This window comes from Culex quinquefasciatus, chromosome 1 (genome assembly GCF_015732765.1).
Source record: "Culex quinquefasciatus strain JHB chromosome 1, VPISU_Cqui_1.0_pri_paternal, whole genome shotgun sequence".
Taxonomy (NCBI): domain Eukaryota; kingdom Metazoa; phylum Arthropoda; class Insecta; order Diptera; family Culicidae; genus Culex; species Culex quinquefasciatus.
In genome coordinates, this window is record NC_051861.1 from 130,870,310 (window position 1) to 130,893,119 (window position 22,810).

The 22,810-nt window shown below is 37.1% G+C and overlaps 1 protein-coding gene across 4 annotated transcripts in view; it reads right to left on the reverse strand.

The window, feature by feature from the left end:
• Positions 1-453: 453 nt before the first annotated feature.
• Positions 454-22,810, reverse strand: part of LOC6041679 (potassium voltage-gated channel protein Shaker) — a 229,733-nt gene continuing 207,376 nt past the window's right edge. For 2 of the 4 annotated variants that reach the window (XM_038261203.1, XM_038261216.1), the window contains 5 exons: positions 20,770-20,941; positions 17,968-18,097; positions 15,602-15,792; positions 6,348-6,701; positions 454-1,402 (listed from right to left, as the gene is read on the reverse strand). In XM_038261203.1, coding sequence (XP_038117131.1) covers positions 6,355-6,701; positions 15,602-15,792; positions 17,968-18,097; positions 20,770-20,941 — 840 coding nt within the window. In that variant the 3' untranslated portion in view covers positions 454-1,402; positions 6,348-6,354. Of the gene's footprint in view, positions 1,403-6,347; positions 6,702-15,601; positions 15,793-17,967; positions 18,098-19,882; positions 20,013-20,769; positions 20,942-22,810 lie in introns of all 4 variants that reach the window. The other 2 variants (XM_038261209.1, XM_038261223.1) reach the window with 2 other exon arrangements.

Below are 22,810 nucleotides of genomic sequence, written 5' to 3' on the forward strand. Positions count from 1 at the left end.
TGTCTCAAGAGGATACTTGACTAGCGTTAGCGCATCACTTTGAGAAGGAAAAGGAAAAGAGTTTTCGTTACTTTTTTGTTGTTGTTTTAGTGTGTACATTTGTCTGAGTGTGTTGTGTGTATGTGTCAATCGGAGAAATTAGGAAGAAATTATGTCTGTTTTCTCGTGTTTTTTCTTCAACTTCATTCTTTCTTTTGTTTAGTTTAGCTAACTAACGTGGGCTTTTTGCGACCTATTTTTAATTTTCTTTTCACGACACGTTTAATTCTTCGTCAATGAAGGGCAGTTTGTGATCTCTACTATTCTGTTATTTCTCTTTTTTTAAATTTCTGATGGAGAAAAAGGGGAAATTAATCGCGCTTTTCATTAGCTCTCATTTTTTTCTGGTTGCTATTGTTCTCTATTGCAGCGTCCTAGCGACGCGATACGATTGCTGCTAGAATTGTTTTCTGGTTTTTTTTTGTTAGCGAGAGAGCGTATACAGTATAATTATCATTCCTCCCTCTCAACTTTGACTTCGGCCCAGCACGACCTAACTTTGGGCAGCGAAAAAAAAAACTCTGGAACCGGAAAGAAATCGGGAAAGTCGCCTACGCAATATTTTCACCTTCTTTCTTTTTTTTAGGTTAGGTTTGAAACTCATTCCTCGCGTTTCTCTTTTTGTTTTGCTTTGTTTTCGCTAGTAGTCAGTGTTTTGAGTAGAATGAATGATTTCACCATTTTTTTTTTGTTGACTAAAATAAAGCTAGTTTTTTGTTTTTTAGTTGTTTTTGGTTTTAGTGACGCTGCATTCTCTCTGGGATGGTTGGTTGGACTTTCTCCCCTGATAGTTAGTACAGCCAGTAGTAGTAGTAGTAGTGTGATGTCTGCTTGTCTGTGGTGGTGGTGCGCGCGATGACCTACGATGATGACGATAACGATGACGATGATCCAGTTGCAAGAGTACTTTCAGAGCTGTTCTTGTTGATGTTGTTGTTGTTGCTGTTGCAGTAGTAGTAGTTTTCATTGTTCTTCGATGTTTAACGATGCGTGTTGATTTTTTCCAGTGTGTGTTTATGTATAATTATGTGACAGCTTCACCTTGTTTCCCACCCTTTCACTTTCACCTTAACTCTTAAACGCGGGTTGCTTTGATGTTTTTGTTGTTGTTGATTCTGCGGCAGGTTGACAGGTTTTCACACCTTTCCTCCTTCCTCTTTGTTTACTTTTGTTGTTCCTTGCTTGCCTTCTGTGTGGTAGTGTTGTGGTGCAGGTTGGGGGCGCCGCGGCGATTCCGATTCCGCCGACCCGACCCCCTTCCGGATGTTCTCTCTCTTTCTCTAGCTCTAAACTGCCCTCGGTGAAACTGGCAGCCAACGAATCAGTTCAGCTGGCCAAAATATAGCACGAAGAGTCCGTTTCACTGATGGGATGAGCGTTGAGCGGCGCGATGGAAAAGGGAGAAAAAAGAGAACGAGAACGAACGCCAAAAACACACGCGCGCGGAAAGAGAAAAAGAGAAGCAAAAAGAGAGAAGAAAAAACGGGATGATGAGCGGTTTGGGCAAAATTTGAGCTTGCAGGATGGTTTTTGGTTTTTTTGTTGGAACATGGAGGAAAGAACGGGACAGTTTTGGGAAGAGTTTTTATTAGTATCTTATTTTGAAAGTGTTTTTTTTTTCTTCGTTTGTTTTAGTTGGTGTATGTGGTGGTAGTTGAAAAGAATTGTTTAGCTTTTGTTTACAGCACAGCTAAGTTTAAATGTCTTTTCCCTAGATCCATGGAAACGCTTGGTTTTTTGAATGATTCCATGAAGCTTTCTTGTCAGAAATTTACCTACACATTCAAAGTATGTTTACATGGCAGCTGCGGGATTGTTTGCATCAGATTTGCTATCTCTTTCTAGTAAAAGTTTTTTTGTCAAGCGACTTTTAGCTGGTTTTTTGACAGACCACCCGATATGTCAGCCAACAAATTTCTCAGGGACAGTGACAGCTCGAGCTCGGTCATCACGACACTGTGATGAGCGATTTAGTCATTTTTGAGTTAAGGGGTTACAATCGGCAAAAATGTCAGAGGTTGGTTTGAGCACACACTTAAACTTTTTTCAAAATCTTTTACAAAATATACATTTTCATCTATTAACAAAACAAATTTGAAAACATTTGGTTGTATCATTGCCGAGATATAGCTATTTGAAGCTAGCAGTTTCAAAAAACTGGTGCCACCATATCTTAACATTGCTTCGACCAAATCGGCTCAAAATTTTGGTGAAGACTCGTTAAACCGGTCCCATGTGCATGACGAAGGCCGATTTCCAAAATGTTTATTTAAAAAAAAGATAAAAATATTTTTCTGTTTTTCATATTAAAAATCGTCAGTTTTTGATTTTTGTATTTTTTAAAAAAGCAAAATTTAAAAATCGGGCTTCGTCATGCACACGGGTTATGTCTTGAGAGTCTTCATCCCAAATTTCAGCTAATTCGGTCCATCCCATCTCTAGATATCGTGGCACCCGTAAATCAACTCTGTGTTTAGAGAAAACCGCTCACAAAGTTTGACAGTTCGCTTTGTGCATGGCAAAATTTCAAACTTAAATTGTCTGTCTATCTTCATGAAACTTTCAGAAGTGATTGGAAATCATCTTTTTAGTGGAATTAACAATTTTGCCGTAATATGAAATTTTGAGATTTTCTACATGTATGTAACCCCTTAAGTTATATATATATTTTTTTTCACTGGGCCTTTTTTCGGCCGGAAATGAAGATTTTTTTTGATTAAATCAGAAAAAATCAGATTAGAATTTGAATTTAGATAACTGCACAGTGGTCCAGAACGCAAAATTAAGTGAAAATTTGATTTTCAGAAAAATTGTGATGTTCTGGAGCCTTCAGAAAAGTTATTGCTAAAAATCTCAGAGGTGTTTTTCTATAAACTCGAGATATCTTCATTCGAAAATGTCTAATTTTCAAGGGAAAAGTATATGGGACCACCCTAACGAAATTCGAAAACTGTCCAATTACATGTTTATCCAAAGTGTTAAAACATTACCAAAAACCGATTTTTCAATATTATTTACTTTTATTAAAATGATTTTACGCTGGCTTGCATTCATGTCTTACTTAAAAATTTGAAAAAAAAACTGTTTTTATAATTTTAAAAACTTACGAAATGCTTAGATTTAAATAATTTTTATTATAAGTGTCAATCATCACAAAATTTTAATTATAGACGACACTCAAAATTTGACTTTTGATACAAAATCCATTATTTAAGTAGAAATTTTTTAGGCGAAATTTTCAATAAATTATTACAACATTTGAGTATTTTTAATATAAACTACTATTTTTTAAACACCGTATTATACTTTAAAATATAAAAATTTTCAAATTTTGCATTAAAGGTGCAAAACGACATGAAATTTAGAATGGATTTTTAGAAAATAAATGGTATAATATATATTTTATAAGGATTTTTGAAAAAAATCAATATGTTTACGCGAAATTTTGATCATTTTTTAAAAAAATATTTGAGTTTTTTTAAACAATATATATTTTTTTAAAAGGTCGTATTTTACATTAAAATATGCAAATTTTCATAATTAGCATTATGGTTGACGAGAAATTTTGGTTGGATTTTCAGCAACATCTTTTATTTATTTTTTTAAATCAAATTCTGTTATTTAAATACTATTTTTAAATAACATTTTCCAAACCGGTAGAAAAGTACACATTGAACAAAAATCCAAAAATTAAGTAAAATACTGTAATCTCTGAGCTCTAAAATTTTCATATTTTAAAATATGAGAAAATTTTTAATGAATTTTTATGTTTTTTTAATATTTTTTTTAAAACGCTGTATTTTTATGCACTCATATTACAGGTGTTTAAAGAAGAGAAATTTGAAATTGAATTTTTATCAACATTTGAGTTTTAAGATATAAAATCCTGATTTTTGGAAGATACAGTTTTTTTATTACTTATTTTTTCACAAATTTCGCAATCGTGCGATATTTTGAATGACTTTTTACAATATTCGAGTATTTTAATTAGAATACTATAATTTTTGAAAATATAATTTATTACCTTAAAATTGTCATATTCTCATATTTTGATTAAAAACTTATTTTTTTAAATACTGTTTTTATAAATACTTAATTTTTATATTATGCAATATGGGTGCTGAACGGCACGAAGGATTTTTTACAACATTTGAGTATTTTGATTAAAATGCAATTATTCTTGAAAATACCGTATTTAACCTTAAAATACTAAAATTTTCATATTCAATATTATGGGTGTAAAACGACATGAATTTTGATAGGCTTTTTATAACATTAGAACATTTTGGTATAATATTCAATTTTTTTTTCAAAATACTGGTTTTTCAACACTTACATTTTTACACAATTTTGCAATATAAGTGCTTTAACACAAGAAATTATAAATCGATTAGTAAAAGATATTTCTAACATGTATTGTTTTCTGATATAAAATACTAAACATTTCTAGGAAATTCTTTTTTAATGCCCAAATTTTCATTTCTAGAGTTTTTTTTAAATAGGTCCTAAAAACATATGAAATACAATAGTTTATAAAACTTTAAAAAAATTCTCTATATATTGTAACATGGGTGCCAAACGATGCGAAATTTTTAATACATTTTTACAACATTAATTTTTTTCAAATAAAAATACTAAAACTATCTGAGCATACCGTATTTTATTTTAAAATACTCAAATAATCATAAAATGTCTATCGACGCTTAATATGTTTTTGAACTTTTAAAAAAATATTTGTTGTGTAAATTTTTACTTTTTTATACAAAAAAATTACATCAGACTATGTGTTTTGCACATCATTATAAAAGAATTATCGTTCCTAACAAAAATGGAAATATGACTATTGGAAATTTGGTTGAAATAAAATTCTAAAATAGTCAACAAGCACATCGTCAGATAAGTATTTGCTGGCAACTCTGTTCTGAAGGAGGTGTTAGACTACGACAAACAAACAAACTCGCACTTTTTGACAGTTTGCCTGCATTTGTTTGCAGAAATGTCAGAAATTTGACAAACTATCAAACACGACAAAGTGTGAGTTTGTTTGTTTGTCATAGTCTAATATCTCCTTGAGACATTGTCACACGTCATATTTTTCAAAGTTTAAGCTAAAACACTTTTTTTCAACTACCACCCCATTGTTGTACCGTCTTTTCAAGGAGAAACTTTTCCTCCTGTTCTGTTTATGATCCAAGCTGATGTCCTGCAGATGTAATACACATATTTCTGTCCACGTCGTCATGTTGTACTATACAATTGAAAGTTTTTCCCCCAGTTGAGTCCCCAGAAGGTGTTCTAGTTACCATTCGTCAAATACCGCGCGAGAGAGATGCTAAAAGAGTCAACCATATTTTGGGGAATTTTCTCACTTGGTGGAGAATATATAGAATACACAATACATGTTAAGAGAATTAAGTTATTTAGTTTTTCGATAGAGGGGGAGAACTCAAACTAAGAGAAAATGGGGGGAATTGGGGAGGTAAAATCGTCTGCGCAACAACTTACTAGAGAAGCATTTCTTAAGGGGGTATTAGAATACGGTATAAAGCGGGATTTTTTTAAATACTTGTCGACTGAACGATACTGGGCTTGAGTAATAATAACGAGTAATTTAAAAACAAAAACAAGAAAACAATAGTAACAAAACTGAACGTCAAACTGGTGAGTTTTGTAACGTGGAGTGCACAATATTATTTGCTTGATTGCATAATATAGATATTTCTTACTGCAGAGCTTTCAATCAAAAAATTTGCGGCCTAAATTTGCGCTTGTCGGTCGGTCGGTTAACCTCCAAATCTGTGCGAACATTTTTTGGTTTTTTGTTTTTTGAGCGCGCAACTGAAAACGAAACTAAAAATCTCGTGGCGTGGCGTGGGAGGGACAATCCGTCAATTCCGAAAACGGAGGTCGGGGAGCGATAAGTCCAAATTGGGCAAAACTACTTTTTTGTCTTTCGCTAGCTGCTTGGAGTTCGCTAGGTTCGTTCTCAAACTATAGATCAACGAGTTTTTTTTTTTTTTCAAAGGTGAGGCGGTGTACTGTACTGTGTGGGGTGAAGCGTTTTTTTCTTAATAATTCGTTTGGATTATTTATATATACTTTTTTTTTTGGTGTTGTGAGGGTGCTTATTGGAATGAAGGAGCAATGCAGTACTGGTTTGAACGCGCGCTGGCCAAGCCTACTTTGATGGGATAATTTCGATTCAATGTCAAATCGTTAGTACGCAAACTGGCCACCGCGCGTCGCCACCGTGTGAGACAACTATAAAGGAGGAAATCAAGAAGATAAACTAGCAGAAATAATCATACCCAGTAGTCAGACATCGGTTTCGATACTAACGGCTAATGCGCTATTGTGGCGTTGCTGCAGATTATTATTCGCTCCAGCACCGACGCCGGCGCCGCCGCCACCCCCGACGACGCCTCCACCTCCTCCTCCAATAATCCCACCCCCACCACCACCTCCGCCGCCATTCGACGGCTGTTTACAGCAGTTTTGTTGCTGCTGCTGCAATTGTTGTTTATCGGTAAGATGCGTTCCTAAAAATGGAACCATACGATTTTGTTCACCTAGTAGGCCGGGCGTTGTCTCGACGCCGTCCTCCAGGTCCATCATGTCGGACGACGACTCGGACAACGAGTTGTTTTTCTTTAGATGTTGACCTGTTGGGCGAAGAAGATTAAGAAGAAAACAATTAGAACAACGAAAAGCAATTGTGTTATTTTATGTACACTTTAAAAATATCGAATTTTACCACAAAAATGCATTGTTTACTTTATCTTGAACGTTGTATCATTAGAAGTCACCATATTTTTTTTCGAAATTAGATATTCTGATCGTTATGGAGCTTTACAATTTTGTTTGATAGTGTCCTGGACCGCCAAATGCAAAATCGAGATGTTTTACGTTTTTCTTGATAACTAAGTCTACAGAAGTGTCTCTAACCAAAGTACAAAATCCTTCTCACTTTTAAAATATATATTTTTAATTAAGTTCTACATAAATCATAAACAAAATAAATAAGTTTATTTTATCAAAAAAAAAAAACATCAAAATTTAAAAGAAAATTTAAGTGCAATCGACTGAAATCAATTTAAAATGAATTCCCCTGCGTTTAGAATCATTTTTAGCGTGTGGGTTAATACTTTTTAATTTTTTAAAGCTTTCTATGTTTAGTATCGCAAAAAAAATATCGCTAAAATAACATAATAACAACAGTCCAAATCTCATAAATTACAAAATGTTTCAGATAATTTTATTTTGCATAAAATAGGCTTAGATTTTTTTTTTCAAATTTGTATAAAAAAATCTAATTTGACTGAAAATGAAAAAACGGAAAATAAAAAAAAATCCTTATGTTGAACTTTTATGTATAATCACATTTTTATTCAATAAACCTTATTTTTTGAACAACTGATTTAACCATTTTTACAATCCCACGTGACAAATTTTCGACTTTTAAAACCTAGCCCAGCATTTGAAAATATCCAAAGTAAGTGTTTTTAGACTTTTCAAAAAGTTATTCTAGGTCATAAAGTTTAAAGAAAACTATTTTTGCATACAAAATGGGTATGTAAATGTACGAAATTTTGTATTTTTATAACGATTTTCTGACCGATTTGGTGTCTTCGGTTATGATTAGGACTTTTTAGAAAAAATAGGTGTTTACACACAAGACGATGATTCTAGTCAGAAACTTCTGTACTGTACTGTTTTCGTGTAGTTTTTGCCACAGTTTATGTTGTCTAGTTTTCCTACTCTACGTTACATGTAAACACACACATATTTGTAAATAACAGAACACAAACAGGACGAAGAGGTCAGTGAACTTGTTCTGACCGTACATTTTCTTGTAGGAAAACCACCTCAACAGTCCCATTCCCTGACAGACCTCAGAGCAGGTCAGAACAGTTAATTTACTGCTAAATACAGCCAAGTTTACGCGATTAAAGTCTCTTTGTATTAAACAGTTCTGTTCTTTGTAATCCGAGTGTTTAAATTTGTATTTACCGGGAAAGAAAGTGCGACAGGATCAACAGACGCTCTTATGTGCGCAATCATAAAATGGTCCTTCGAGCCGGAAAAAAAAAAAAAAAAAAAAAAAAAAAAAAACATTTTATGATTGCGCACATAAGAGCGTCTGTTGATCCTGTCGCACTTTCTTTCCCGGTAAATACAAATTTAAACACTCGGATTACAAAGAACAGAACTGTTTAATACAAAGAGACTTTAATCGCGTAAACTTGGCTGTATTTAGCAGTAAATTAACTGTTCTGACCTGCTCTGAGGTCTGTCAGGGAATGGGACTGTTGAGGTGGTTTTCCTACAAGAAAATGTACGGTCAGAACAAGTTCACTGACCTCTTCGTCCTGTTTGTGTTCTGTTATTTACAAATATGTGTGTGTTTACATGTAACGTAGAGTAGGAAAACTAGACAACATAAACTGTGGCAAAAACTACACGAAAACAGTACAGTACAGAAGTTTCTGACTAGAATCATCGTCTTGTGTGTAAACATGCCGCCCGCCTTGAAAGACGGCAGCTCTGAGCGTGCTTTCAACATAATATCTTCCTACTTGGCTCTTCCTGTGTACTTCTGTACTGACTTTGACAAAACTGTTTGTAAACAAATACTACATCTACTGTGTATGTCTGTGTGTGATCATACGATCAGTGGTTCGAACGTTTTCTTCTTCTGTCTTCAGGTACTGCGTGATGTTGTCAAACATAAAATGCCGCCCGCCATGCTGATACGGGCTGCTTCTGACTGCCTCTCGACCGCTGCTTACGTACGCGTGACCAGGGTGTCACCTCACGTACCGTTTGTACTGTTGCTGCTGCAGTTGCGGTGTTCTTGGTCTGCGTCGATTCTCCCTCCCGTTGCTGTTGCACTAGCCGTGCTTCGTCGTTGCCAGAGTTTCCGACCGTTCGTACCTGCTGAAATTGTGTGCTAAATTTTCTGTTTCGTGTCACAAATCAGAGGGTACTTAGCTTGAGGCTGTGGTGGGGGGCAGTTCTGACCCGTCCGATCACAAGAACGCGCCACCCCTGTTGCTTTGTGCTGGAACCTGCATTCAGCTTTTGGCTTGCTGATCTATGTTGTTGTTGCTGTTGACGTGCGGTTCCTGAGCGACCGTGATGCCGCCCGCCGTTGTCTGCTCTGCCTCGGAACTCGCTTGCTTCTTGTCGCTCACTGTGTTGACCGCTTGTGTGTGCGTGCGCCAGTTGCGCCGCCTGCGATAATCTCCTTCTTTGTCCTCCGTAAGTTGCCCGTTGTTGTTTGTCGAACTGTTGCTGATTGTTTCGTCCGCTTGCGCTTGCTGTACTGTTTGTTGTTGTTGTCTCCCAGGCTGGGCAGACCTTTCTCCTTCACACCCTGCTTGCTAGTATGTGTGTTGACTCACTGGTACTGCAGTTACAGTGACGCCCTTCTTTGAACGACTTGTTGTTGTTGCCTGTTCCCACAGGCCATCCATAACCGACGAAACAATCTGTCTTGCTAACTTGTCCAACTTCTGTTCTCCTCCGTCCGTCCGTCTGTTCCCCACATCTGAACTGCAGTCCAACTGCTGTTGGGTTCTTCTTCTTCTTCGCCTTCAAATTCTGCTAGACCATTCCAGTTTGTAGGCACCTCGTGGTACCGGTGTCAGCGGATCAGCGTCCGCTAACCTAAGAGAACTGCGTCTCTACTGGAATGGAAGTTGGGACCAGTGTGTCCCTTCCATGCTTGACGTCATCTTTGCGCCTGTAGTTGTGTCTCCACCACTGTACGTGGAGATTGTTCCCCAAAGCTGGGCGAACATCAATGAAACTTCCGGTCGGCGCACCGAAAGCTTCTGCCGCTGGCCTAGCGGCCTGTACGGATCATGCTGCTGTACACGACAACACGGCATGACCGTCCACACTCGGTTGAGTGGTCAGTAGTACTCCACACTGCTGTTGGAGTTGACGTCAGATGGATGCAGTACTGTTGTGGGCGTTGAAGTCTGGGGACAGATTGAGTACGGCTGATTGTCTGAGCAAATAGTCAGTAATTAGGGCTACTTAACTCGGAGCCGTTTTGGAGTGGCTGGTCTGGCCCGTCCGACCACAACCGTGCCACCCCATTAGGCTTTTTGCTGGAACCACGAACATCTGCTTACTTGAGCGACTGCTGCCGCTGCTCGTAGGCGATGAATCTCCGACAAATTGACTTGCCGGACAGGGTATGATGTTCTGGTTTCCAGGTTGCGGCTGCTCGTGAGGTCTACCATCCCGGTAGAATTCCTCCGCGACCGCGTTCGAAGATGCTGCTGCGGTTCACTGCTGTACGTGGCTCTGCGGATCTGCGTCTTCGCTGGGCGTGCTGCTGGTACAGTTCCGTGCGAAGAACGATGAATTGCCGACTGCATCGATCGATCTCCACGGCAATCGACTCCTGCCGTTCGTCAGCAGATGCAATACGAAATCGTACGTTGCTGCTCCACTCGAGCGATCCAGCGACGCCGCACCTAAGTTGTAGAGCACTTAACAACTGGTCGTTGAGAGAAATAAGATGTGTACTTAACTTGGGTTGGCGGTGGGGGGCTGTTCTGGTCCGTCCGACCACGAACGCGCCACCCCTTAGGCCTTTACGCTGGATCCTCCTATCAGCTTGGGACGTGCTGAACATTCTGCTGGTTTGTTGCGGCGCATCGATCATAACTACGATGACGGCTCTGCTGTTTGTTGTTGTGCACAGGGCAGATAATAATCTGCAGCTGCGTGTGCGTGTGATGTGCGTGCGCTCTGAGCACACCGGTGATGAGCGATCCAACTCTGCACTTGCAGTCTCGGATCGTTCCCGAGGGCGTGGACACGTTTCGGTCCTCTTCTTGCTCAGCAAACGGACAGGAATCTTCACTGGGTTCCAGTGAACTTCTTCTCCACCGATGGATGCATCATTCTTCAATTTGGTCGCTTCACAGTGGGCACACGACCAACGGTTTTCAGTGGCCTCGTATGGCCACACCACCGCACACGAACCGTAACTTTACCACCGCGCGACCGTTCCGAATTACGCCGAAGGTTGTTTCCTTGCGCCGGACTGCACTACTGCGGCTTGGCGAACCGAAATGCAGCGACGACCGAGCTGCACTTGCATCGACCGAATCGAACTTTTTTACCGTCCTCTCCCCGTGTCGTAAACAAACCGATCCGTTTGACGTTTCTCTTCTCCGATTAGAACTGTCACCGCAGCCATTCAATTTTCGCCCGACGGCAGAGCTGCGCGGTATTACACCGGCGCACACAATTTGTATCTTGATCGAATTTTGCTCACTTTCGATCACATTTTTTCACCTCGTGTGGACAAAATGGCGACACAAAACAAAATGGAGGATGCAGTACACATATACACGGGATTTTGAACACGGGATTTATCACGACTTAGCTTTTTAGTCCGATACTTCTGGTGTGCAGACTTCTGCAGTACCATTCTGCAGACTTTTCCCAGATGCGGCGAAATAGCTTCCAGCTCTTCTCTACACTGACAGTTGGTGGAGCTCGCAGTGACAACCGCAGTTGTCAAACATCAAAACAAAAACATTCAACACGAAATCTGCGAATTTCTTCGACGGAGCAGATTTTACCGAAATTAACCGTTTTCTGTTGTCCCGGGCAGAATCTGACCACGCATCGGGGTGCAATCGAGACGCGCGCGGACTGCGGTAACGGTTATGGAAGATGGCGGATCTTCTAGTGTTCTTTTCAGCACTTCACAACAGAATGGCTCCCGACGCCATCTTCAACCGGCGATTCTTCACGGCACAGATACTGTGCGGCGACAGACTTGGTCCACCGACCTCGAAACCAGGATTTTACGGTGCGACATGATCCGGCTCGAAGGACCATTTTATGATTGCGCACATAAGAGCGTCTGTTGATCCTGTCGCACTTTCTTTCCCGGTAAATACAAATTTAAACACTCGGATTACAAAGAACAGAACTGTTTAATACAAAGAGACTTTAATCGCGTAAACTTGGCTGTATTTAGCAGTAAATTAACTGTTCTGACCTGCTCTGAGGTCTGTCAGGGAATGGGACTGTTGAGGTGGTTTTCCTACAAGAAAATGTACGGTCAGAACAAGTTCACTGACCTCTTCGTCCTGTTTGTGTTCTGTTATTTACAAATATGTGTGTGTTTACATGTAACGTAGAGTAGGAAAACTAGACAACATAAACTGTGGCAAAAACTACACGAAAACAGTACAGTACAGAAGTTTCTGACTAGAATCATCGTCTTGTGTGTAAACAATAGGTCACGGAAGAAAAAAATCCCGCTTTTTTTATTTATTTATGATCAATAGTTGAATTCCCAAAAACCTTATTTTTAAAATTTTAAAGAAATATTCTTGAGCCATAGTGTGAGAAAGTTCCAAATCTGGTTTAGGAAATAGGAATTTTTGAAAAATAGTGTTTTTTGGAAAATATGAAAAATCTGGTCAAACAAATTATTAAGTTTTAGCAAATTTTAGGTATACATTTTCGATTTGTTGAGTTTTTTTTAGTTTACAAAATAAATCATAATTCTTCTAAAAACATATATTTTGAGCCATATTCGCAAATAATGATTTTCTTGTCCAGATTTTCAATATTTAAAAAACACACTATTTTTCTAAAAATCATGTTGAACCACCATGTAAAAAATTATGATTACTATTAAAAGTTAAATAAAAAAAATGCATTTTTCCGTGTACCAATTTATTCTGGAAAGTCCCAAACCCAATCCTAAAGCTTTGCCAGAGACACCAAATCGATCAAAAAACACTCAGAAAAATTTCATACAAATTTCTCTCTGGAACTTTGAATATCGAGCATTTAGTTTCTGAGACACAGCCTTACAAAGAAATTGAATGATGAACATAAATTTTTTTAAGTGTCACTTCATCAGTCTGTAATTAGCATCAGACGCTATCTCAAAAACTATTGGTTCAATGTTAAAAAAAAAAAATTGTGAAACTTTCCTTCTTAAAAATCAAGATTTTTTTTAGAATATCTATACAAAGATCATTTTCCTTATTTCATAGTTTAGAATAAATTATTTAAAAAAAATTAAAAAAATAATTGAAAAGATTTATTTTCCAAGATATTGTCACATTTTTTAATTTTTATAATATCGCAAAACAGTACCACTAAAAATTTACCTATGCTGGATAAAAAATCTTGTGGTTTTTATGAAAAAAATATTTTGTGAGAATTTGTAAAAAATATGTTTGAATAAGACATCGTTTACCATTTTTTAAAAGAACTTCATTTGTTTAAAAGAATGAAAAAAACTTAATTTGTTTAAAAGAATGCAAAAATAAACTATTTTAAAAGGATATTTAAAACATTGGACTATGTTTGAATTCAGACTTATTTCCAAAAACATTTTCAATTCAATTGAAAATAAAAATAGCTGTTTAAATGTTTGAAAGAATAAAAAAAATCACATCACAATCAAGAATGGAAAAACTCTCAGAAATAAAACAAATTATTTTTGAAGATCATTTTTTTTATGTTTGTTTGGATTCATACTTTTTCTCACATAGCTTTAGAAATGGCCAAAATAACCAAATCGGTCAAAATGGCCTAATCGAAATGACTAAAATGACCAAATGGTCAAAATAGCGAAATCAACCAAATTTACCAAATCGGTTAAAATTACCAAATAGGCAAATCGACCAAATTAATCAAATCGGTCAAAATTACCAAATAGGTCAAAATGGTCAAATCGACCAAAATGACCTAATCGGTTAAAATGACCTAATCGGTCAAAATGACCAAATCGGTCAAAATGACCAAATTGGTCAAAATCACCAAATCGACCAAAATGACCAAATCGGTCAAAATGACCAAATTCGTCAAAATGGCCAAAATGACCGAAATGACCAAATCGGTCAAAATGGCCAAATTGGCCATGATGCCCAAAATGACCAAATCGGTCAAAATGACCAAATTGGTCAAAATGGCCTAATTGACCAAAATGCCCAAATCGGTTAAAATGTCCAAATTGGTCAAAATGGCCCAATCGACCAAATTGGTCAAAATGACCAAAATGACAAAATCGGTTAAAATGACCAAATTGGCCATGATTACCAAAATGACCAAATCGGTCAAAATGGCCTAATCGACCAAAATAACCAAATCGGTTAAAATGACCAAATTGACTAAAATGATCAAATTGACCGAAATGACCAAATTGGTCAAAACGGTCAAATCGACCAAAATAACCAAATTGGTCAAAATGGTCAAATCGACTAAAATGATCAAATCGACCGAAATGACCAAATTGGTCAAAATGACTCAAATGGCCAAAATGACCAAATCGGTCAAAATAGCCAAATCGACCAAAATGACCAAATCGGTCAAAATTACCAAATCGGTCAAAACGGTCAAATCGATCAAAATGACCAAATCGACCAAAATGACCAAATCGGTAAAAGTGACCAAATTGGTCAATTTGACCAAATCGGTCAAAATGACCAAATTGGTCAAAATCGCCAAATCGACCAAAATGACCAAATCGGTCAAAAGGACCAAATCGGTCAAAATGGCCAAATCGACCCAAAATGACCAAATCGGTCAAAATGACCAAATTGGTCAAAATGACCAAAATGACAAAATCGGTTAAAATGACCAAATCGGTCAAAATGACCAAATTGGCCATGATGACCAAAATGACCAAATCGGTCAAAATGACCAAATTAGTCAAAATGGTCTAATTGACCAAAATGCCCAAATCGGTTAAAATGTCCAAATTGGTCAAAATGGCCCAATCGACCAAATTGGTCAAAATGACCAAAATGACAAAATCGGTTAAAATGACCAAATCGGTCAAAATGACCAAATTGGCCGTGATTACCAAAATTACCAAATCGGTCAAAATGGCCTAATCGACCAAAATGACCAAATCTGTTAAAATGACCAAATCGACTAAAATGATCAAATTGACCGAAATGACCAAATCGGTTAAAATGTCCAAATTGGTCAAAATGGTCAAATCGACTAAAATGATCAAATCGACCGAAATTACCAAATTGGTCAAAATGACTCAAATGGCCAAAAAGACCAAATCGGTCAATATAGCCAAATCGACCAAAATGTCCAAATTGGTTAAAATTACCAAATCGACTAAAATGATCAAATCGACCGAAATGACCAAATTGGTCAAAATGACCAAAATGGCCAAAATGACCAAATCGGACTCTGTTCTCTGTCCAGTTACCGAACATGTACTGTTTAGTAACCCATAATATAATACAACATGAAAATAGACCAATGTGGATTTGTAAATAGTGTATCCCGCTCATTCCTAATGAAAACATTCCCTGACGTGAGGATACACTATTTTACAAATTAACATCCGTCCAATTACATGTTTTGTTTGATATTTACGGCCGAGAGGGAAATGTACACGGACTGAGAGTAAAAAGGTACAGTGAATTAGGCGATGTAAATTTGAAATCTCATTGAAATAGTAATAGATTTGGTCATCAAATAAAGCATGATTAAATTTTTTTAAACACAAAACAAGAGCAAAAAAGAAAAAGAAAGCTCTTACCCAAAGTGCCGGGAAGATACGGACAGCTCGTGACGTGGTTGAAGTTCTGACTCTGCATCTCCTCCTGGTCCGTCTCGCGATGGTAGAAGTAGTTGAAGTTGCTGACGATGACCGGCACCGGAAGGGCAATCGTGAGCACACCGGCAATCGCGCACAGCGACCCGACAATCTTGCCCCACACGCCGACCGGCCTGAACGACGAAGAACAAGAACAGGTTTGTTAGCAAAGTAGGCTCTTGAGCAGAACGAAAAGAAGTAAAAACCAAAAGAAGTCGAATGGCAGTAGGCTGCGAGATCCCCGTCCCCCGGGAGGGGGAGGGGGTCGAGCGCCCTATTCATTCTAAAGTGATCTAAATGTGTGTACTTGAGCGAGTGAGAGTGAGAAAGAGAGAGAGAGTGGGGCGAGAGCGTGAGTGAGCGAGCGAAAGAAAGATGGATGACTTTTGTTCGACACGCGTCGAGTTGGGGAAAAAGGTGAAGAGGGAAGGAAAAGTGGGAGGGGGGGGGGTGTTGTAAAGTGTGTGTAAGTGTGATTTACCGGGCGTGGGAGGGTGACATTACATGCAATTTACGACAGTTTCATCCATACAAACAGACAGAGAGAGAGGGCGTGCAAGAGTAAGGGGAGAGGGGGAAGGTGCACTTTGACTTGACGGAAAGTGAGCATGCGAGACAGAGAAATCGAGCGAGAGAGAGTGAGAAAATGTACAATTGGGGAGGCAAAAAGGAACATTGATTTTCACTCGAAAGCTACATTCACGAGCAAACAAAGCAGGCTTTGGGTAAAAAAAAACTTATAATGAACACAAACTGAAGTTTTCAACGGAAGAAAAAACAAAACAAAGCAGGCCAAGGGTTTCGGCGCAGCCGGGTTGACATTCAATCAAAGTAACGGACCAATTTGGGGGGAAGGGGGTGAAAAAGGTTGGATGATTTTGACAACTGGGGGCTAATTAGGGTGGTACCAATTGTTTGCGAATGTTAGCGCGAATAAATTTCCTAATAAAATGTTAAATTTTTAAAGAGCGTAAAAATGCCAATTGCGTTAGAAACGAAAAATTTCTCAATTTTGTTGCAATTTCAGCGAAAATTTTGCATGCAGCTTTTTTTTGTGTTGAGAATTTCCAATAAATTTTTTGATTATTCAACTCAAAATTGAAAGTCGAAGCAGTGCGATTTTTTTTGAAAAAGTTCGAGTTATAGAAAAAATACCCTAAAAATACAGAGGTGTACAGTGTGAAAAGAGACAGAGAGGTAGGAGGGAGAAAACGAAGGGACTTCAAAAGTGTCGAGAATGAGATTGACCATTGATATTAGTGTGAGTGGTTTAATCGGCCTACTTTGATCGATAAAGAGAAAACGGAAAAAACACACGCGCACACACTGAGATGAAGACGACTGCATTGTTATTCGTTGTTACTGGTGACAACACTGGCGCTTGTTTTTTTTTTGTATTTCTGTGAAATGGGCTACTTTGATCGGCTAGTACTACTAGAGATGAAAACTACTACAGTTTGAGTTGGTGTGAGTGTGTTTGTATGTATGTTTTGGTTTGGCTTGGCTTGGAGTCAGTACAAAAGGGGGTGAGAAGAGTTGGGAAATGACACGTGTCGTATGGTTGTTTTTGTAAAAAATGTTTGCAGGCTGGTGTAATTTTACAAAATATTCAAAACAATCTAAAATTTTATTTATCCTTTTGAAATGTTTGTTTTGAACTATCCAAAAAGGAGAACACCCCAAAAAGCAAGACAAAAATTAAAACGGCCAGCCCTACTGCGTTGTGTTTAACGCAGAGATGATTCTGTGAACGAATCACATATCACAGAATCTGCAGGGGAGGAAGGATGCGTGGTCATACCGTGCCAAACATCGCAAGTTACGCCTTTGTGCAAGATTTTTTTTTGTTGTTTTTCCGTATTTCTCAAATAACAAAAATAATAAAATTTTGTAAATTTACACCAAACCACAATCTTAATTTGACTACACTTGGCAAGCAAAAATTTCGCGCAAGTGTGTATATTTTTCTATTCTAAACGCTGCTACGAGCAACCAGGTAGAGTGAGCGAGACAAAAAAGAGAGAGAGTCAAATGGAGGGAGAGAAAAAGTCGGTGAGAGCGAGTGAGTGAAATGAAAAGCTAGTAGAATCGAATTGTAACATGACATGAAAAAAATGCGTTGAAAATTTGACAGAAATGGCAAAATTTGGCGAAGGTGACTCGATGCAGAATGAAAAAACAAAAAACAATGAAATTTAAAAACAGGTGAAAACGGTGTTGAAAGGCGTATTTTTCTTGAACGAGAAGGGTTCTATTGTTTTTGTTTTTGTAGAGGTGAAAAGGTGAACGGAAAAAAATAGAAAACGTACGTCATGTCACCATATCCGACAGTAGTCATGGTAACCACAGCCCACCAAAATGCATCTGGTATGGACTTGAAGAATGAATTTTCGCTTCCTGCTTCCGCAAAATAAACAGCCGATGAGAAGAGCACAACGCCTAAAAAGCATCGGAGAGAGAAGAAAGAAAGAAAGAAAAGGAAGCGACCGTTACTCAAACGTGTGTGTGTGTGTGAGAGAGAGATTCCGAGACGTTGACGTTTCGCAACAAAATAAAACACAGAAAAAATAATCTTTTCTTCACAAATTTTCGATTTCCCTAAACAACTCTTGTCCAAGCGTTTTGTTTTCAGTCTTTCCGAGAGTTTTCTTCTTCTTCTTTAACTTCCTTCAACCCACAACACACTCACACTGTAGCAGCGAAAACGAAAAAAAATAATAACAAAAAAAACGTATCTCTTTTTTAATACATTCTATTACAGAGGTTCGGAAATGTGTGTCACCCTAATGTTTCAAACCCACCGTGCGCACCGCGTACCTAACCAAGAGGATCAAAGTAGGCGTGGCGGCGACGAAAAAAATGACACCCAACCCTAACACGTTCGCGCATGGTTTGACAGTTTGCGGCGCCATCTTTGTTGCGCCCACCAGCAGATACCGGAAGAATGAGAGAAAGGCAGAGAGAGAAAGAGGGGGAGAGAGGGCAAATAATAGGGTCGACTGAACTGAAATATTTTTTAAAGCACACAACAGGATTTTTTTTGAGGGGTTGAACAAAAATGGAAACGGAAATTTTGAAAAAAAACAGGAAAAATCATCAAACAATAATCCGATTACGAACGGGACAACGGAACACACAACACCAATTTGCTGTCCAGGTGACAGCTGTCAGTTTGTTTAGTTTTGTTTATTTATTAGAGTTTTTTTTTAAAGGAAAAAGGTAGAACAAACAAAACTTAACAAAACATCCAAATAGCGGGTTTGTAGTACGAACGACCATTTACTATACAGGGGGAGTTGCATTTTTTGTTTGTTTGGAAAGTAAACAACGCTTGTTTCTTTGATAATTTTGTACAAACGTCAAATGTACAACATAGGGGAGGGACACCAACAGTTGCATCCACTGATTTAAGTATTTGTGACGGATTTAATTTGTTTTAAACAGATTTGCGAAAAACTCGAAAAAATATCACAAAATTTTCGCCACTCATACTTAAAAGTGGCCACTGCTGAGCGGATTCGGGAGGGAGAGGAACTGTCAAGGAGAGAGAGAAAACGAAGGTAGGCTGTGAAGGTGTGACAATGAAGAGTCATGGAAACCATTCCAAACAGACACACACACATTCGAAGACAACACGTGACGTGGCAGAGAACGGCAGAAGAATCTTTTTGTTTTATTTTATTTTTTTTTTCATTTTTTATTTTGGTTGCAACTGCAGTGACAGGGGCATACAAAGAAAACATCGATTGTTTTGGTTGGTCAAATAGTTTAGAAAATATGTATTCACAGAATTGAGTAAATTACACACTGGAAAACAAGAGAGAGAGAGAGAAAATGTAAAGAAAGACGGACAGTGAGAGAGTGAGAAAGAGAAAGAAAGAGAGAGAGAGTACACAATATGTTTTGATTCGACACCAACACCAAGAGAAGAGAGGGGGAGAGAGGTAACATGTGTACGTGTGTGTGTTTGTGTGCGTGAAATTTGCTCCAGTTGGAACGGATTGGTTCCCACTAGCGAGCGTGTACTGTTGTTTGTTGTTGTTTTTTTCTCGGTTAGGTGGATAACTGTCAAATCAATGGTTGCTGCGATCGACTTGTTATCCTCCAACTAAGAATTTTTCTTGAGGGGAAATACATGTTGTACGAGTATTATTTGAAGAGGTAGGGAAAGGTGCTCGTTTCTTCAGTGTAATTGTTGTTGTGTTTGTGTTTGGCTGTGTGTACCTCATGTCGCCGTATCCAACCGTGGTCATGGTAACGACGGCCCACCAAAAGGCGTCCGGAATCGACTTGAAATAGGACATTTCCGCGCCAGCCTCCGCAAAGTAGACGGCCGATGAGAACAGAACGACACCTTTTCGAAAAACACACACACAAGAGATTTTTGATTTTTTGATATAATTTTGTTGGCATGGGTTGGGAAATAAACTTAAAAAAATAAAGTAAATTTTCAAACTGTCAAAAAAACAGCATTCTGCAGTGGAAAATCGATTCCCGCCTACTTTGACCCTCGCGCAGAACCGAGTTGGCACGTCATAGCCTCCCTCGTTGTTCCGCAACGAAAACAAAACAAAACAAAAAACACTGAAAAAAATCCACTCCACCTCTTCATGCGGTTCGCAAAACGACACAAGTCTCAGGCAGCAGTAAATCCCGCGCACGCAAACGGCGCGGCATTCCTCCGTTGGAACAAGTTTCCCTGGGTTGATTTATGACGGGTGGGATCCGAAGAAAACATTACGAACAAAACAAACAAAACCAATAAAAACCAGGACCGGGACAGGACGACCGCACGAAATAAAAGTGTCCCATGGTGAGAAGGTGGAAGTTCTAAGAAAATGGGGGAGGGGGGAAAAGGACCGAAAACAAAAGAGCAACGTTGTGTTTCATCCGCTCCAAAAACCGATCGTATATATAGAATGTATTAAAAAGATAAGACATATACTTTGTTCGTTTAATCGGTTGGAAAAATTCTCGGAAGCCCAGTACATTTCGGTTTTCGCTATGGTTTCCACAACTTGGAAAAAACTCGTAACCGCTGCACTAGATATAAGGTCTTGAAGAAGTTGCGTGAAAAAAAATCTTTATGATTTTTTTGATGGGGAACTTACCTATGAACAGGAAAAATATTAGTAAACCTAACTCTCGCATAGATGCTTTCAACGTTCGTCCTAGAATTTGTAATCCTTTCGAATGCCTAGATAATTTAAATATTCGAAACACTCGCACTAAACGTATCACCCGCAATATTGCTAAGGACATAGCCTGATTCGTTGACTTGTCCTGTTGTTGGCGTTGTTGTTGTTGTTGGAGGGGAGAAAAAGAGAAAAATGTCGAATTAGTCCGGTTGTCCTGTGGTGAAGCACCGTGCGTCTCAACAATTCTGGTGTCAAAACAGCAATGAAACATTTTTGTAACCTTTGTAGAACAACTGAGCTTGAGTAACATTTACTTCCTTCATTTTTTTGGCAGGTACCATACAAAAATCAATCAAATATAAAATTTATGAACAAGTTTCCCTAAAATCGCTTTAAAAAAATGGCTACACTGCCAAGTGTATTTTGACCTTTTTGATGTTGAAAAAGTAAAACATCACTTATTTTTAACAACAAAAATAATTCAACCAAATTTATATTTTTGAACAAAATGACTATTGATACTTTTTTAAGATATCGAAAATGTTTCTCAAGAATCCTTTTTCAGAACTCATTTTTTCACTTTTTGTTAACAAGAATAACAATTCTGCAAAATTACCATTTTTGAACAAAATCATTCATCAATATTTTTAAGGATGACCAAAAATCCAAAAATATTTGTTTTTCAAAGAATGGACGAAATTACCGAGTGTATTTGACCGTTTTGACGTAAAAAAAATAAATAAAAAAACGATTTTCCACTTTTTTTTAACAAGAAAAATAATTCAACCATAGAAAGCTGGTACAACAAAACAAAATATTTTTTTTAGGATATGAAAAACGCATCTCATTTCATTTCTTTTTTTTCCAAAAAATGAAATCACTTTTTTAATTAGTTTTTTTAAGACATAATTTTTTTTTAAATCTTCAAGGTTTTAAAAAAAAGGAACACTGGGAAGCGTATTTTGCCCGCCTTAGAAAGGTTAAATTATAGAAAAAACAATTTTTGTAAAGGAAAAATAATTCAGCCAAATTTATTTTTTAATGGTTTTTTTTAAAATATTTTTTAAATGAATCGAAAATGTTTTCCAATAATTTTTTTTTTCGAAAAAAAGGCAGCGCTGTCAGGTGGTTTTTTTTTAAATCGCTTTATTTACTTTATTTTAACGAGAAAGAGAATTCTGAAAAAATACTATTTTTGAGCAACATAACATTTGGATAACTTTTTTAAAATGACGAAAATGTTTTCCAAAAATATATTTTATTCACAAATAACGATTTTCCATTTTTTTAAACAATAAAAATAATTCAACCAGCTTTCTATATTTCCACAAACAAATTTTTTGGATATGGAAAACGCATCTCAGTTTTTTTTCCAAAATATGAAATCACTTTTTTAACTAGTTTTTTTTAAGATAACATTTTTTTAAATCTTTAAGGTTATAAAAAAAGGAACACTAGGAAGCGTACTTTGCCCGCCTTAGAAGAGGTGAATTCTTAAAAAAAAAACAATTTTCTTGTTGTAAAAGAAAAATAATTTAGCTAAATTTATATTTTTTAATGATATTTTTTTATTTTTTTTAAATGATACCGAAAATGTTTCTCAATTTTTTTTTTTCGAAAAAAATGGCAGCACTGTCAGGTTGATTTTTTAAAATCGCTTTATTTACTTTTTTTTAACGAGAAAGAGGATTCTGAAAAATTACTATTTTTGAGCAACATAACATTTGGATAACTTTTTTAAGATGACGAAAATGTTTTCCAAAAATCTATTATATTAACAAAATTGGGAACACTGCCGATTGTATTTTAACCGTCTTGATGTTAGAAAAGAAAGATTCTAAAAAAACTATTTTTTTCCATTTTCCAACAAGAAAAATAATTTAGCCGATATTTAAAAAAAAGTGAATATATTTTTTAAGATATCGGAACCTTTTTTTAAAAACGTTTTTTCGAATGGCAGAATTCTGCAAAAATACAATTTTTTAACAATAAAATTTTTGGATAGTTTTTTTTA